This window comes from Mandrillus leucophaeus, unplaced genomic scaffold (assembly GCF_000951045.1).
Source record: "Mandrillus leucophaeus isolate KB7577 unplaced genomic scaffold, Mleu.le_1.0 Scaffold844, whole genome shotgun sequence".
In the NCBI taxonomy this organism is placed as follows: Eukaryota; Metazoa; Chordata; class Mammalia; order Primates; family Cercopithecidae; genus Mandrillus; species Mandrillus leucophaeus.
Window position 1 is genome coordinate 645,139 of NW_012109186.1, and position 17,203 is coordinate 662,341.

The window sequence follows — 17,203 nt, forward strand, 5'->3', positions numbered from 1 at the left end:
ATGGAGTATTAAGTGGTAAAACCATTTAAATCACTTCTGTAAAAGGCATTATTTTCTCTGTAGAAAATATTTTCAGATTCAAAGTAAGGCATGCATAATTTTTAAATACAAAGCTAGAGATTTTAGGTTTACAAAATATTAGTAGTGTTTTTTTTTTGTTTGTTTGTTTTACTATTTGTGTAGCCCTAACTGCATACTGAATAACAGTTGTTATTATTTGGTCTGTCATACTGAAGCAGTTACTTTTGAAGTCATGTAAAAGTTACATTTTCTCTAATGCTTACCAGATGGGGGATAATTTGACAGCTGCTTTGTTGAAATCAACAATTAAGTAATATGTGTGTATATGTTAACCAGCAAGCAAATTGAGTATGTATTATACCCTGGAAAAAATATATATCAGCTGGGCCTGGTGGCCTATGCCTGTAATCCCAGCACTTTGGGAGGCCACGGCGGGCAGATCACTTGAGGTCAGGAGTTCGAGACCAGCCTGACCAACATGGTGAAACCTCATCTTTACTAAAAAGACCAAAAAATTAGCCAGGCGTGGTGGCAGGCACCTGTAATCCCAGCTACTCGATAGGCTAAGACAGGAGAATTACCTGAACCCGGGGGGTGGAGGTTGCAGTGACCCAAGATTGCGCCACTGTACTACAGCCTGGGCGACAGAGTGAGACACTATCTCAAATAAAAAAAAAAAAAAAAGGAAAAAATATATGTATCTGTTATTTTAACAAATAAGCCTTTCTAAAAGAGTCCACAAATGCTGTGGAACTTATTTGTTCAGTTACAAATGCATTCCATAGTAATAAAATATTGTTGCTTTTTTATATTGCAATCCCAAATATTTTCTGAGTTTAAGCTTTTAAGATCTTTTATACCTAGAAAGCTGTTCTCCCTACCCTCTGTACCCATGTAACAACCAGTTTCACTTTCTTTTATCAGTTAAAATTTTTCCTCAGCAATGAATGTTATTTGAACTAAGTGGGAAATATTATATGGTCTATTGTGACATATATTATTCTTAAAAGTGTAAGTTTTGAAATTTGTCTTTTCAAGTATATATACATTGCTGTTAGTCTTTGCTGATAGTTTAAGTTGATATGCTGAAATAGCTTTAAAGACTTTTCAATTTTAAAAGACATTTTTAAAAATAAGCTATATCTATTAGGGGGAACTTTTTCCCTCTTGTTGTTTTTATTTTTGCTTATTTTTGTATACTCAGAGGTCTTTGAGTACCATTTATAGTAGTACTTCAATGCTCTACCATTTGGATATAATTAGTATAATTAGTGTTGTATTAACCAGATACAGGAGCAGATAAAATATGTTTATACTTACAGTGATGTCATTTTATCTTCCTTTAAGATCAGCACTTTAAAGGGATTGACTTTATTTACTTAAATGGATCACATTTTCAGTTTTATTGTATATTAATTGTGTTATTTTTCTGTATATTTTTGTAGGCCCTGATTTTGTTGTTTGTGATGAAGGCCACATTCTAAAAAATGAAGCATCTGCTGTTTCTAAAGCTATGAATTCTATACGATCAAGGAGGAGGATTATTTTAACAGGAACACCACTTCAAAATAACCTAATTGAGTGTGAGTTAATATCTCTGATTATGCAGTATAATATCGGTATTTCCTCGGATAATATGTTTGTAACTTTACCATTTGCCCTTTCTTCTGCTTACTCTAGTATAATCCTAGACCATGATCTACATAGGTTCATCTTAGTCTGCTGTGAAAGAATAACATACTTTTCAAATGAGATGTTTTATAAATATGAGTGGTAAAAGACAGTCAAGAGATACACCATTGTGAATGTTCACATATAAATATGGAATGTGATTTATTGCAAGAGTATCAGAAGTCTTAATGATTGCTTTAAAAATTACATAAGCGTATGTGATTACTCCAGATAATTTTAAGGAGATATTCCAGTTTTGGGGCATGTACTGTTAAGAAATCAAGAAGAAATGGGAACTGTGAATATTTCAGTAAAGTGGAGATGGGAGAAGGAGAGGTTTGCTGAATCCATGGCAGGACAATTTGCTGAGGTTAAAGGTAGTTGATGTAAACCTAGGGAAGTAAGTTGTGAATTTCCCTCATTTTCATATGTCTGTGGTGACACTAAAGAAGGGAACATGAGATTATTCAGCAAGTAACAAATTGAAATTTCCTGTTGTAATCACTCACTTTTTTTCCCACTGTAATGGCTTTTTGTTATTTTTCTCTGTGTTACATTCCTTTAGTGTATTTATGGTAACTTTTTGCTATTTTATCGTTTGTAATACTAGTCATTTCACTTTAGCCTATACTTTATGTTTGTTTTTATCTGTTCCAGTTTTCCTCTTTTCTCTTCTATTACCATATTTATAGAAATGCTGTTTCATATTGTGGTCCTGTATAGTATGGGACAAGTGATAGCTCTATTAATTTTTACAAAATGGGTTAGTCTTACAAAATACATTAGTAATTAATTTATTTTTAACTATTTGTGTAGCCCCAACTGAATACTGAATAACAGTTGTTATTATTTGATCTCTCAAATATTATTTGATTATTCTGGAAATGAATCAGTTAATATAAATTAACTTGCATAGTAGCTTATTACCTCCTTTTATTGTTTTGACTTAGTATCTCCTTTCTTCACAAGATAGCCTCACAGACCATAAATCATGGTTAGATTAATGGACCACTTGTTTTGTACTTCATATCTCTTATAAAGAATAGTGAGCTTGAATAAAATGTCCTTAGGTATTTTTAAAAAACATTCATGTCTAGTATTTAGGGATGGTTTTTACTTCAGTTTTCTCTCTCGTTTTGGTAATTCACTTGTAGATCAGACTTATAACCATGTTTATTCTATACTTAGCTTGATATTCTTTTTTTGTAGCTTAATTCTAATGCATGTGTTTTTGACATGAACATTTCATTGGGGAATTTTTCTGAGTCTTTTCAACCATTGTTAATGTTGTTAATGAATAATGTCTTCTCTCTTAGATCATTGTATGGTTAATTTTATCAAGGAAAATTTACTTGGATCCATTAAGGAGTTCAGGAATAGATTTATAAATCCAATTCAAAATGGTCAGTGTGCAGATTCTACCATGGTAGATGTCAGAGTGATGAAAAAACGTGCTCACATTCTCTATGAGATGTTAGCTGGATGTGTTCAGGTACAGATATGTTCCATAGTAGTAAAATATTCTTACTTTTTAATATTACAATCTGACATATTTTCTGAGCTTAAAGTTTAATAATTTTGTGTTTTCTTTCCCACTCTTTCAGTAGATAGTGTTACAGTTATATCTCCTTGCATTGTCTTCAAAAATTTCTGCTGCATTCAACTTTTAAAAAAAGTTCCGCTGAGAAGTTTAAAACATAGTTAATTCATTTGCCAAGTGTAAAGCCTCATATCTTATTATGTTAATGTTTAGATTTTTCATCCTTAAGATAGGGAGTTCCTTAAGAGGAACACAACTATTATGATGAAGTTCCTATGCTCACCCTAATTCTATAGTATAGTATTATAAATCTCACATTTTTGAAATGGTTATAGTAAAGGCCAGTACGAATTAAGAGAGGAGTCATTTTTAAAGTAATCCTGGAGAAACAGTTTTGTTGCTTTCAATTATATATAATAACCTGAACAGATTAGTGGTGTCGTTTACATACAGATTTTCAGTGAATCTATATTAATGAATGGATAAATATCTAGAGACTGAGCTGGCAGTTAATAGATCTCAAGATATGCACTTTCTCTGCAAACGTTAGGTACTAATGATAGCCTCAAAGATGTTTTAACAAATGAGACAGGCTATTCTTTTGGTTGGATATATAGTTTGCCCTCCATATTTGCGGGTTTTGTATCCATGGATTCAACCTACCATGGATCAACAATATTTTAAAAAATAGATAAAATGGACAGAGGCTAGGTACGGTGGTGCACACCTGTAATTCCAGCACTTTAAGAGGCCAAGGTGGGAGGATCACTTGAGCCCAGGAGTTCAGGGCTGCAGTGAGCTAAGATCATGCCACTGCACTCCAGGCTGGATGGCAGAGCAAGACCCTGTCTCTAAAAAAAAGTTTTAAAAAATTAGCCAGGCACGGTGGTGCACACCTATAGTCTCAGTCTCTTGCGAGGCTGAGGCAGGAGGATTGCTTGAGCCCAGGAATTCAAGACTGCAATGAGCTAAGATCATGCCACTGCACTTCAGCCTCAACAGAGTAAGACCCTGTCTCTTAATAAAAAAAGAAAGAAAATAATTAAGAAAAAAAGAATGACTGTGTCTGTACTGAACATGTACAGACTTTTTTCTTGTCATTATTGCCTAAACAATAGAGTATAACAAGTATTACATAGTATTTGTATTGTGTTGGGCATTATAAGTAATCTAGGGATGATTTAATGGGAGGATGTTTATAGGTTATATGCAAACACTACATTATTTATATAAGTGACTTGAGCTTTCATGGATTTTGATATCTGTGGAGGTGGGGGTGGGTTCTAGAACCAGTCTCCCATAGATACTGAGGGATGACTGTACTTGCCATCATTATAAGGAGTAGCTGTTCCATTTGGTCAGATTGGCTACACGTGCTAGCAAGTACTGTGTTTCTGTATTGCTGCTACTACCCAGGCAGCATTTTTCCTTCTGGTTTAAGTAGTAATTTCTATTTAGCACACTGGTGTTCTATTTTTCTATTCTTATAATAAAATGGTTTCAAGAGTGCTTGTAGATGGATTGCTTTCTTAATTGGGCAAATAGTCCCTCTAAAATTATATGTTATTGTTTGACGTATTAGCATATCCTTCTCAGAAGCCAACTCAGGCTGCATTAGACTTTTATTCCTAGGTTTTACTATATGATTAAAGCAAGTCATTTTGCTAACACTACCTACTACATCCTCTCCACATCTTTTGTTATTTTTGTTTCTGTACAGAGAAGACTATTTCGAAAACTTAAATGCTCACTTGGCAATGTGACTGCTTCAATTTAAAACCTACCTGGTGTGTTGCAGTATCTTTTTACCAGTGTACCATATTGTATAGTCATATGGAATACATTGTGTAGAAAATTATGGGTTTAGAAAGGGTAAATATATTTAAGAAAATGTTTTCTTATATGTTTAGTGCCTATTTATTTATGTGTATATTTCAGTTATAAGCAATGAGAATTTGTAGTTCATTCCTGTTAAATATTTAGACTAATTTTCATTCTCTTGTTAATTACAGAGGAAAGATTATACAGCATTAACAAAATTCTTGCCTCCAAAACACGAATATGTGTTAGCTGTGAGAATGACTCCTATTCAGTGCAAGCTCTATCAGTACTACTTAGATCACTTAACAGGTAACCAATACACCTTGCTGATTTCATCTTCTCTATAAAGACATTCTTTTTCCAAAGATTATTGCAGTCATCTTACTATGTCTGTTCTTTTTCAGTTTTCCATTTGAATAAAATGGGTATGCTTAAAAGCATAAAATATTTCTAATTAAAAAACACTGATGCTGTCAAAATTAAAATCAAGAAGCAAACTGATGAAAAAGATATACAGCACATATGAATAATGCCCTTAATTTGTAAAGAGCTTTTATTTCAGAAAAATTATGAATGTGAATAAATCCATAAAAGAAGATATACAAAATTCCAGAGTATTTTTTTAAAAGTATTCACCCACATTAATAATAAAAGGCATGTAAGTTAAATTCATGAGTTTGTTTCTCAGTTATTTAATTAACAAAGGTTGAAGGCAGAAAAGGTAACATGGAAGGCAAGGCATGTAGTATGCACTCCATGTTATTATGCACTCCATGTTATTATAAAAATGCACACAAATGCCTAAAATACAGCAAAATGCTAACAGAAGTTGTTTTCTGGGTGTTTTTGTTATGAAGACCTTCTAGTTTATTTCTTGTATTTTTCTATGCTTTAAAAAAATACAATGAGTAGTTATTGTTTTACCATCAATAAGCTTTTGCGTGTGTGTGTCTGTGTCCCTCTGTGCCTGAAGATGTCTGTCTTCACACAACAAAACCTTTGGACTGGAGTGAGATTTCTTATTTGTTGGTCACTTATTCTGGTACATTTCCCCAAATGATATTACATATTTAATTAGGAGATACAGGTTAGAGGGTGCTCTTTGGCCCATTGTGAATACAGTAATTGATCAAAAGAATAGAGGAGGATGGAAGTATGTACGCACATATTAAAACGACACTTAATTATAGCTAAAGTGGTACTCTTTTTGTAATAGCAGTGCATCCTAGAGAGTAATATGATGATGGTTCTCAAGAAACATTCTGCTGGGGAAAACAGTATTTGAATCTTAGTATTTTATGGAACTGCTTTTTTGCTCTTATAAAAACAATTTTTGTATTGACTTTTGGAAGAAAATCAGTTCCAATAAAGCACACATTTTCATTTGTATATCTATCAGAAGCTGGTAGATTTACTATACTATTCTTTTTTGAATAATAAAAATTGCAGGCATAATTAAATAACCAAATAGTTATCCCAATGAGAGAGTTGCTGTGTAGTTTAAGAGAGGGATGTTCAGATCTGTCTTTCATTAATCTCTGAGTGATAAGGAGTAATAAATTTGGTCATTTAATATTTTTTCCTTTTAAAATGTTTTATATTAGGGAAAATGCTCACAATAGTGTTTTCAGATTTTATAGAATTGGTTGTCTTTAATAACAATCTTAGGCTGGGCATGGTGGTTCATGCCTGTAATCACAGCACTTTGGGAGGCCAAGATGGGAGGATGACTTGAGCTCAGGAGTTCAGAACCAGCCTGGGCAGCATAGTGAAACCTCATCTCCACAAAAAATCAAAAAATTAGCCAGGTATGGTAATGCACACCTGTAGTCCAGCTACTTGGGAGGCTGAGGCAGGAGGTTTGCTTGAGCCTGAGAGGTCAAGACGGCAGTGAGCCATGCTTGTGCCACTGCATTTCAGCCTGGGCAACAGAGCACTACCCTGTCTCAGCAACAACAACAACCAATCACAAATGTTAACAGCTCAGGTATAGATGTTAAGTTCTACCCTTTTGAGTTGACCTCATGGAGGTAGATAGTAGAATGATAGATACCCGAGTCTGGGAAGTATGTGTGTGTTGAGGGAGGGATAGAGAGAGATTGGTTAATGGGTACAGACATGTAGTTAGATAGAAGGAATAAGTTCTACTGTTCGATGGCAGAATGAGGTGACTATAGTTAACAACAATGCATTGTATATTTCAAAATAGCTCAAAATAGCTAGAAGAGGGGGCTCGAAATGTTCCCAGCATATAAAAGTGATAAATACTCAAGGTGATGGATAGCCTGAATACCCTGACTTGATCATTGCGTATTCTATGCATGTAACAAAATATCACATGTACTCCCAAAATATGTATAAATATTATGTATCAATTTTTAAAATTTTTAAAAAACTTACTCTTTTTGAGAGCAATGCAATTATTTAAGAATTTAGGGGGCTTTGCTTTATTCTTTGTGACTGTCATTGATAGGAGTAAATATCTAAAGCGCTAATTGCCATAGCTAAAATCTGAAAGATGCGATTGTTAAATTATCATCTGGTACCATGAATCTTTAAGTTTTAGGGTGTGGGGTTCCCCCTTACCAAATGCAATATTACCTGTAGAATAGAATAGCCTGAGTTAAATAACCCCTTTTAAAAACATTCATAAAAGGCCAAGTGGGTTATATTAATGGCTACTCTTGTCTTGTTTCTCAGTACAAATCTTCACAGTATTTCTCTTGGAATATCACCTGCCTATTTTACTTGCATTTAAAATGTTTGGTATTTTATCTGTTAAATATTCCAGAAATTTTTTGTTTCTACATTAGGCTTTTTTAGGCTGTGGTTACTTTTAAGAAGTTCACCCAAATTTTGTTTTTAACATTAACAGCAGTTTCATGTTAATTTTAGTGATAATTTGTAATATGTTTAATATTTGCAGAATGAAAGTCCTAAGAGACTGGCTGTTAAAGAATATTGAGGAAATCTAAAATCCTCTTAATTTTTCTTAGTTCTCTTTTTTTCAGTGTAATTCTATGGTTTGCCTTTTATTGTCAGGTATCAGAAGTTTATAATAAAATGTAAGCCTCTGCAATTCAGTAAACACTTAAGGTTTTATAAGCATGTGGATACTTAGTTTTTTAATAACTAAATATTAGTCTGGCTTTAAACTTAAAATCCACACACTGTCTTATTTTGACAACTGTGCAAAAAAATAGAACACAGGAAAAGATAGCCCATGGAATGTGAAAAAATATTGCAAAACATATCTGATAAGGAATTCACATGCAGAATATAGTTGTCCCATGGTATATGTGGGGGATTGGTTCTAGGACCTGCCTGTGTATACCAAAATTTGCTCATACACAAATCCCGCAGAACCTGCATATATGAAAAGTCAAACATGGGTTTTACATTCTGTGAATACTGTATTTTCAATCAACATTTGGTTGAAACAAAATCTGTGTATAAGTGGACCCATGTGGTTTAAACCTTTGGTGCACAGGGGTCAACTGTATGTAAAGAATTCCTGCAACTCAACAACAGAGAAACAGTCTGTTTCAAAAAGAAGCAAAAGATTTGAATAGAAATTTCTCTAAAGAAGATATACAATGCTCAACATATCTCCTCATTAGAGGAATGCAAATCAAAACTACAGTGAGATACCATTTCACACCCATTGTGGTGGCCATTATGAAAAAAAAAAAAGGAAAATAAGTGCTTAAGAGGATGTGGAGAAAGTGGAACCCTGTACATTGCTAGTAGGAATGTCAGATGTGGAAAAACATTGTAGTAGTAACTCAGAAAGTTAAATATATACCATTTGATCTAATAGTTCCACTTATAGGTATGCCCAAAAGAATTGAAAGCAGGAACTCAAACAGATACTGAGACACTTATGTTTATAGTTGCATCGTTCATAATGGCAAAAAAAGGTGGAAGCAACCCAAATGTCCACTGATGGATGAATGGATAAACAAAATGTGGTATGGACATACTTCAGTGGAATATTACTCAGCCTCATAAAGGAGGGAAATTCCGACATTTGCTACCACATAGATGAAGCTTGAAGATATTAATGCTAAGTGAAAGAAATCAGACACAAAAAGGCAAATACTGTATAATTCTGCTTAAAGGTACCTAGAGTAGTCAAACTCTATGAGTAGAAAGTAGAATCGTGGTTACCAGGTTCTGGGGGATGAAGGGTATGGGAAGTTACTGTTAATGGGTACTAAGTGTCTGTTTGGAATGATGAAAAAGTTCTAGAAATAAAGAGTGCTGATTTTTTTTTTTTTTTTTTACACTAAACATGCCAGGCTTTTATTAATCTTTTGTGAATCTACCATACACTTAATTAAAGTTTTTTACTTTAATTATAGTAAACATAGCACTTAGTAAACATAGCTTTTTGGAGAATTTGCATAAGTTTAGTATATATTAAGATTTAGTATATCTTAGACAGAGCCAGGATTTTCAAATATCAGCTTTATCATTTAGTAAGTTTACTCACATTATTTTGGTGATAATACATTGTGATCTTTTTCCATATAATATTTTTCGCTTAACATACCATAGTTTTAAGAATTGTATATGATTATTTACATAATCATGAAATAACACATGGCTAACTTGTTTTTTTTTTTTTCCTCAACAAATTTTATAGAACAGAAAACCAAACACCGCATGTTCTCACTCATAGGTGGGAACTGAACAATGAGATCACTTGGACTCAGGAAGGGGAACATCACACACCGGGGCCTATCATGGGGAGAGGGGAGGGGGGAGGGATTGCATTGGGAGTTATACCTGATGTAAATGACGAGTTGATGGGTGCTGACGAGTTGATGGGTGCAGCACAGCAACGTGGCACAAGTATACATATGTAACAAACCTGCACATTATGCACATGTACCCTAGAACTTAAAGTATAATAATAATAAATAAATTTAAAAAAAAATAAAAATAAAAAATAAAAAAGTACTGGAAAAAAAATAAAAAATAAAATTTCTCAAATAAAACACAACTGTAATATGCAAATACTCATTTTACATAAAAATAGGTAAGTAACTGTAAAAAAATTTTTTTGATAACTGACAGGTTAAATTAATTTAAAAATAAAATTTGTTGAGGAAAGAGTGCTGATTTTTGTACAACATTGTGATTATACTTAATGCCACTGAATTGTGTACTTAAAAACTGGTTAAATAGTAAATTTTTTATTTTATTTTATTTTTATTTTACTTTAAGTTCTGGGATACCTGTGCAGAACGTGCAGGTTTGTTACATAAGTATACATGTGCCATGGTGGTTTGCTGCACCTATCAAGCTGTCATTTTCAGCCCCACATGCATTAGGTATTTGTCCTAATGGTCTTCCTCTCCTTGCTCCCAACCCCCCGATAGGCCCCAGTGTGTGATGTGCCCCTCCCTGTGTCCATGTGTTCTCATTTAAAACAGTAAATTTTTTAAATGTATATTTTACCATAATTTAAGAAGTACTCCCAAATGGAGCACAGGAATATGCTTTTGTCTCTAAAAATACATGGACCCAAGTGCCACTCTTTAGAGATTGATTCAAAAGGTCTGGAGTAGGGCCCATGCATCTGCATTTTTATGAGCCCTACAGGTGATTCTGATGGACCATCAGCTTAAGAACCATTGCTCCAAATTTTTTTCTTTGGTAAGGGGTGAGCTGAGACCCGAGATGAGTGAACTAGACAAGGGGAACGTGGAGAAATGACACTGAAGTGTTAACTTTGGTGATTTTCTCTAAGTGGTAGAAATATTAATTCTTTTGTATTTTACTTGTTATATACATTTCTGCAAAATCACAAAATCCAAGAAATATACATATATGTAAAACTTTCATAATCAGAAAAATACTTTAAAGTTTCATTTTGTTTTTAATTGACACAATTGTACATATTAATAGGCCCAGAGTAATATTTTGATACATGTATACATTGTGTAATGATAAAATTAGGGTAATTTAGTGTATCTGTCACTTCAAACACTTGTCATTGCTTTGTGGTGAGAACATTCAAAATTCTCTCTTCTAGCTATATTTTAAAATTTTATTTCTTTTAATTGTCATTGCTTTGTGGTGAGAACATTCAAAATTCTCTCTTCTAGCTATTTTTTAAAATTTTATTTATTTTAATTAAAAATATTTATTTAAACATTTTTTATATAGAGAGATGGGGTCTTACTATGTTGCCCAGGCTCATCTTGAACTACTGGGCTCAAGTGATATCCCATCTCAGCCTCCCAAAGTGCTGGGATTACAGGTGTGAGCCACCATGCTCGGCCTCATCTAGCTATTTCAATAAGTTTAAAAAAATATTAAGTTAAATTTAGTGTTTAAAAATATTATGACTAACATTGGAATAGTGCACTTCAAGCTGCGAAAATAATGTATAATAGTAATTTCCAAATGTGGTTGTACTGTCAGAATCACCATTAAACGCAGAACACTCCTAAACTGGCAAAGATAAAATGATACTAAGTGTTGTTGAGGCTACAGAGAAATGAGCTCTCTTGATGGTAGCATAAATTGGACAGTAATTTGGAAAGGGACCTCAAAATTAATTTCAATTGTATGCTTTTTTCCAAAGGAAATGGTCAGAAATGTATGCAGAGATTTATAGTAAAGGATGTTAATCTCAGGGTTTGTTTCAAAGCTTAGTTTTCTGGCTGCAGAAATAGCAATGTGTGTTCATTGTGAAATATATATGAAATACTGAAAGGCACTGATACAATTAAAAACTACCTATAATCTCATAAACTAGAATTTGGAACTGCTACTTATTTAATATTTGATATCTTGCTTTCCAGTTTTTAAAATGTATGTGTGACACTTAAATGTCATAAACACACACTACATAAACACACAATACATATATATTGTGTTTATATACTGTGTGTGTGTGTGTATATATATATATTTTTTTTTTAATGGCTAGAATTATGTTATCCAGCTTGTGACCTAAAGTGAACTGTTACCTGTTGTGGCATTATTTATAATAACAAAAAATTGGAAATTAACTAAAATCCTCAACTTTTGGGGATAGTTTATATTATGGTATATCACCATAATCTAATACCATGCAGGAAGATACATTAAATATTATAACATGGAATATTGTGTGTTAATAATTAGGAATATATAGAATAAGTATATTATGTAATAAAGATGAAATCGTACCCATTTCTGTGAAATAAAAAGGATGTGTATGAAAATGCATAGCAAAGTGATCAAAAAGATAATGCCACAAAATACTTTTTAGTGTTCACTCTAATATTTTCAAATTAGTAGAATTGTGTCTATAATGTGTATTATGTATTAAATTACCTCTTCAAATTTGGCTCTATCCCTTTCTCTCTGTTTTGATATGACATTTATCAGCTCTTCTTACTCCATCAACCATGTCTCTTAAGATCTCTTCCATATTCCTGATCATTTTAACTCTGCTGCATTAAGTTAGTATATTCTGACATATCTTCCAGCTAAGTAGTTTTTGTCTTTGGATGTGTGTGTTATGCTATTAAGAGGAATTTAATTGAAATGTAAAACTCAATGACTTTCTCCTAAGGTCAGGAACAAAACAAAGATGTAACTTTTGCCTCTTATATTTAACATTTTCTAGAGGTTCTGGCCAGGACAATTACACCAGAAAACTAGAAGTATTCCACAGTGTCATGGAAGGGGTAAAACTATTTCAATTTGCAAGTGACATGATATTATATAGAGAAAAAAATTATTGTTTTAAGTTTTTTGGGTACATAGTAGGTGTATACATTTATGGGGTACATGAGATATTTTAATGCAGCCATACAATGCATAATAATCACATCAGGGTAAATGAGGTATCCATCTCAAGCATTCATCCTTAAATGTGTTACAAACAAGTAATTTATATTTTATTTATTTTAAAGTGTACAATAAATTATTGTTGCCTGTAGTCACCCTGTTCTATAAAATACTAGCTCTTATTCATTCTACCTAACTATATTTTTGTACCTAATAACCATCTCTCCTTTCCCCCTGCCCTACTGCCCTTCTCAGCCTCTATTAACTATTGTTCTATTTTCTATCTCTGTGAGTTCAGTTGTTTTAAATTTTAGCTCCTGGCTGGGTATGGTGACTTCCACCTGTAATCCCAGGCCTGTTATCCCAGCACTTTGGGAGGCCAGGGCAGGTGGATGACTTAAGGGCAGGAGTTCGAGACCAGCCTAGCCAACATGGTGAAACCCTGTCTGTACAAAAAAATGCAAAAGTTGTGGTGGCATGTGCCTATAATCCTGGCTACTCAGGAGGCTGAAGCAGGAGAATCGCTTGAATCTGGGAGGCAAAGGTTGCAGTGAGCTGTGATCATGCCACTACATTCCAGCCTTTGTGACAGAGCTGCCTCAAAAAAAAAAAAAAAATCTTAGCTCCCCAAAATAAGTGAGAATATGTGAAATTTGTCTTTCTTGCTGTTTCATGTGGTTTCAGATCACAGGATCTCATTCTCTTTTATGGCTGCATAGTACCCCATTGTGTACATCTACCACATTTTCTTTATTCATTCATCTGTTGATAAACTTTGGGTTGCTTCCAAATCTTGGCTGTTGTAAACAGTGCTGCAACAAACATAGGAGTGCCAGTATCTCTTCAATATACTGATTTTCTTTCTTCTGAGTATATACCCAGCTGTGGGATTGCTGTGTCATATGATAGCTCTATTTTTGCTTTTTTGAGGAACCTCCAAACTTTTCTCCATAATGGTTGTACTAATTTACATTGCCACCAGCAGTGTATGTGGGTTCCCTTTTCTCCACCTCCTCGCCAGCATTTGTCTTTTGGATAAAAGCCACTTTAATGGGTGAGATGATATCTTGTTGTAGTTTTGATTAGCATTTCTCAGATGACCAGTGATGTTGAGTACCTTTTCTTATTACCTTTTCTTATACCTATTTGCCATTTGCATGTCTTCTTTTGAGAAATGTCTACTCAGATCTTTTGCCAATTTTTAAATTAGATTATTAGAGTTTTTTTTTTTTTTCCATTTGACTTGTTTCAGTTCCTTATATATTGTGGTCATTAATCCCTTGTCAGATGGGTAGTTTGCAGATATTTTCTCCCATCCTGTGGGTTGTCTCTTCACTTTGTTGGATTGTATTCTTTCCTGTGCAGAAGCTTTTTAACTTGATATGATCCCATTTGTCCATTTTTTTGCGTTGGTTGCTTCTGCTTTTGAGGTATTACTCAAGAAATCTTTGCCCAATCCAGTGTCCTGTAGAGTTTCACCAATGGTTTCTCTTAGTAATTTCATAGTTTGAGGTATTAGATTTAACTTTTTAATCCATTTGAATATGACAATAGATAGGTGTCCAGATTCATTCTTCTGCATACGTATATCCAATTTTCCCAGCACCATTTACTGAAGAGACGAGACTATCCTTTCCCCAATGCATGTCCATGGCACCTGTGTAGAGTATGCAGTCACTGTAAGTGTGTGAACTTGTTTCTGGGTTTACTATTCTGTTTCATTGGCCTATGTGTCTTTTTTATGCTAGTACCATGCTGTTTTGATTACAGTAGTTCTGTAGTGTACTTTGAAGTTATGTAATGTGATTCCTCCAGTTTTGTTCATTTAGCTCAGGATGGCTTTCACTATTCTGGGTCTTTAATGGTTCCTTATAAATTTCAGGATAGTTTTTTCAATGTCTGTGAAGAATATCATTGGTATTTATTTCACAGGGATTGCTTTGAATCTGAAGATTGCTTTGGGTGGTGTGGACATTTTAACAATATTGATTCTTTTGATCCATGAACATGGAATGTCTTTCCATTTTTTTGGTGTCCTCTTCCATTTCTTCCATCGATGCTTTATATTTTTCATTGTAGAGTTCTTTTACTACTACTACTACTACTACTACTACTACTACTACTACTACTACTACTACTTCTTCTTCTTCTTCTTCTCCTCCTCCTCCTCCTCCTCCTCTTCCTCTTCTTCTTGCTCTCCTCCTCCTCCTCCTCCACCTCCTTCTTCTTCTTTCTTCTTTCTTCTTCTTTCTTTTTTTTTTTTTTTTGAGACAGAGTCTCATTCTGTCACCCAGGCTGGGGTGCAGTGGTGCGATCTTGGCTCACTGCAACCTCTGCCTCCTGGATTTAGTGATTCTTGTGCCTCAGCCTCCTGAGTAGCTGGGATTAAAGGTGTGCATCACCACACTCCTCTAATTTTTGTATTTTTAGTAGAGGCAGAGTTTTGCCATGTTGGCCAGGCTGGTCTTGAATTCCTGGCTTCAAGTGATCCACTCGCATTGGTCTCCCAAAGTGCTGGAATTACAGGCATGAGCCACTGTGCCCTGCCTCACTTCTTTAATTCAGTTAATTTCTGAATATTTTATTTTATTTGTAGCTATTGTAAATAAGATTATTTTCTTTATTTCTTCAAATTGTTCATTGTTGGCATATAGAAATGCCAATGATTTTTGTATATTGATTTTGTTACTTGCTACTTAACTGAAATTATTGATCAGTTTGAATAGTTTTTTTGGTGGAGTCTTTAGTTTGTTTGTTTTTTCTTTTTCCAAATATAAGGTCATGTCATCTGCAAACAAGGATAATTTGACTTCTTCCTTTTCCATTTGTATGCGCTTTGTTTCTTTATCTTCTTTGATTACTCTTAGTAGGACTTCCAGTATGATGTTGAACAACAGTAGTGAAAGTGGGCATCCTTGTAGTGTTCAAGATCTTAGAGCAAAGACTTTCAGTTTTTTTCCCATTCAGTATGATAGTAGCTGTGGGTCTGTCGTATATAGTTTTAATATGTTGAAGTATGTTCCTCTGATACCCAGGTTTTTAGGGCTTTTTATTATGAAGGGATGATGAATATTATCACATGCGTTTCCAACATGAATTGAAATAATTATATGGTTTTTATCCTTCATTTTGTTGATATGATGTATCACATTGATTGATTTCCATATGTGTGTGTATATATATTTATATGTGTGTATGTATGTATGTTTTTTTTTTTTGTAGAGTTGAGGTTATGGTTTTTATCCTTCGTTTTGTTGATATGACGTATCACATTGATTTTCTGTGTGTGTGTGTGCATATTTATATGTGTGTACGTATGTATGTATGTATGTGTTTTTCTGGTTTGTTTGTTTGTTTGTTTGTAGAGGTGAGGTCTCTTTATGTTGCCCAGGCTCGTCTTGAACTCCTGGGCTCAAGGGATCCTCCCACCTCGACCTCCCAAAGTGCTGGGACTACAGGTATGAGCCATCGCACTCGGCTGATATCCATAAACTGAGCCATCGTTGCATCCCTAGGATAGATCCCACTTGGTCATGTTGAATGACCTTTTTAATGTGGTGTTCAATTTGTTTTGCTAGTATTTTGTTGAGGATTTTTGTGTGAATGATCATCAGGAATATTGGCCTGTAGTTTTCCTTTTTTGATGTGTCTTTGTCTGGTTTCGGTATCGTTGTAATACTGGTCTCAGAAAGAATTTGGAAGTATTCCTTCTGTATTTTTCAGAATAGTTTGAGGAGGATTGGAATTAGTACTTCTTGGAATGTTTGGTAAAATTCAGCAGTGAAGGTATTAGGTACCTGGCTTTTCATTTTTTAATTTTTCTTTGGGGGGTGGGGTTGGGGCTTTACATGCCATAATATGTTTATTTTATTTTACATTTTCATTTTAGGTTCAGGGGTACACGTGCACATAAATTGGGGTAAATTTACCCGCACATGTACCCGTGAACCTAAAATGAAAATTATTTAGGTAAATTGGGGTCTCTGGGTTTTCTTTGCTTTGGAGACTTTTTATTATTACTTTGATCTCATTAGTTGTTATTGGTCTGTTCGGGTTTTGGATTTCTTCCTGGTTCAATCTTAGTAGATTGCATGTGTCTAGGAATTTGTCCATTTCTTCTAGGTTTTCCAATTTATTGGCATATAGTTGGTCATAGTAGCCTCTAATGGTCATTTAAATTTCTGTGGTATCAGTTTTAATGTCTCCTTTTCCATCTCTGATTTCATTTATTTGGGTATTCTCTCTTTTTTTTCTTAAGAAGTCTGGCTAAAGGTTTGTGGACTTTATCTTTTCAAAAAACCAAGTGTTTGTTTCATTGATCTTTTCTACTTTTCTTCTCTTGCTTTTACTTCCTTA

The 17,203-nt window shown here is 33.9% G+C and overlaps 1 protein-coding gene across 4 annotated transcripts in view; it reads left to right on the forward strand.

The window, feature by feature from the left end:
* The window catches only part of ATRX (alpha thalassemia/mental retardation syndrome X-linked), a 280,335-nt gene that overhangs the window by 159,757 nt on the left and 103,375 nt on the right, over nt 1-17,203 (forward strand). For all 4 annotated transcript variants that reach the window (XM_011968463.1, XM_011968465.1, XM_011968464.1 and 1 more), the window contains 3 exons: nt 1,467-1,604; nt 3,009-3,184; nt 5,245-5,362. In XM_011968463.1, the coding sequence (XP_011823853.1) occupies nt 1,467-1,604; nt 3,009-3,184; nt 5,245-5,362 (432 nt within the window). The remainder of the gene's footprint in view (nt 1-1,466; nt 1,605-3,008; nt 3,185-5,244; nt 5,363-17,203) is intronic.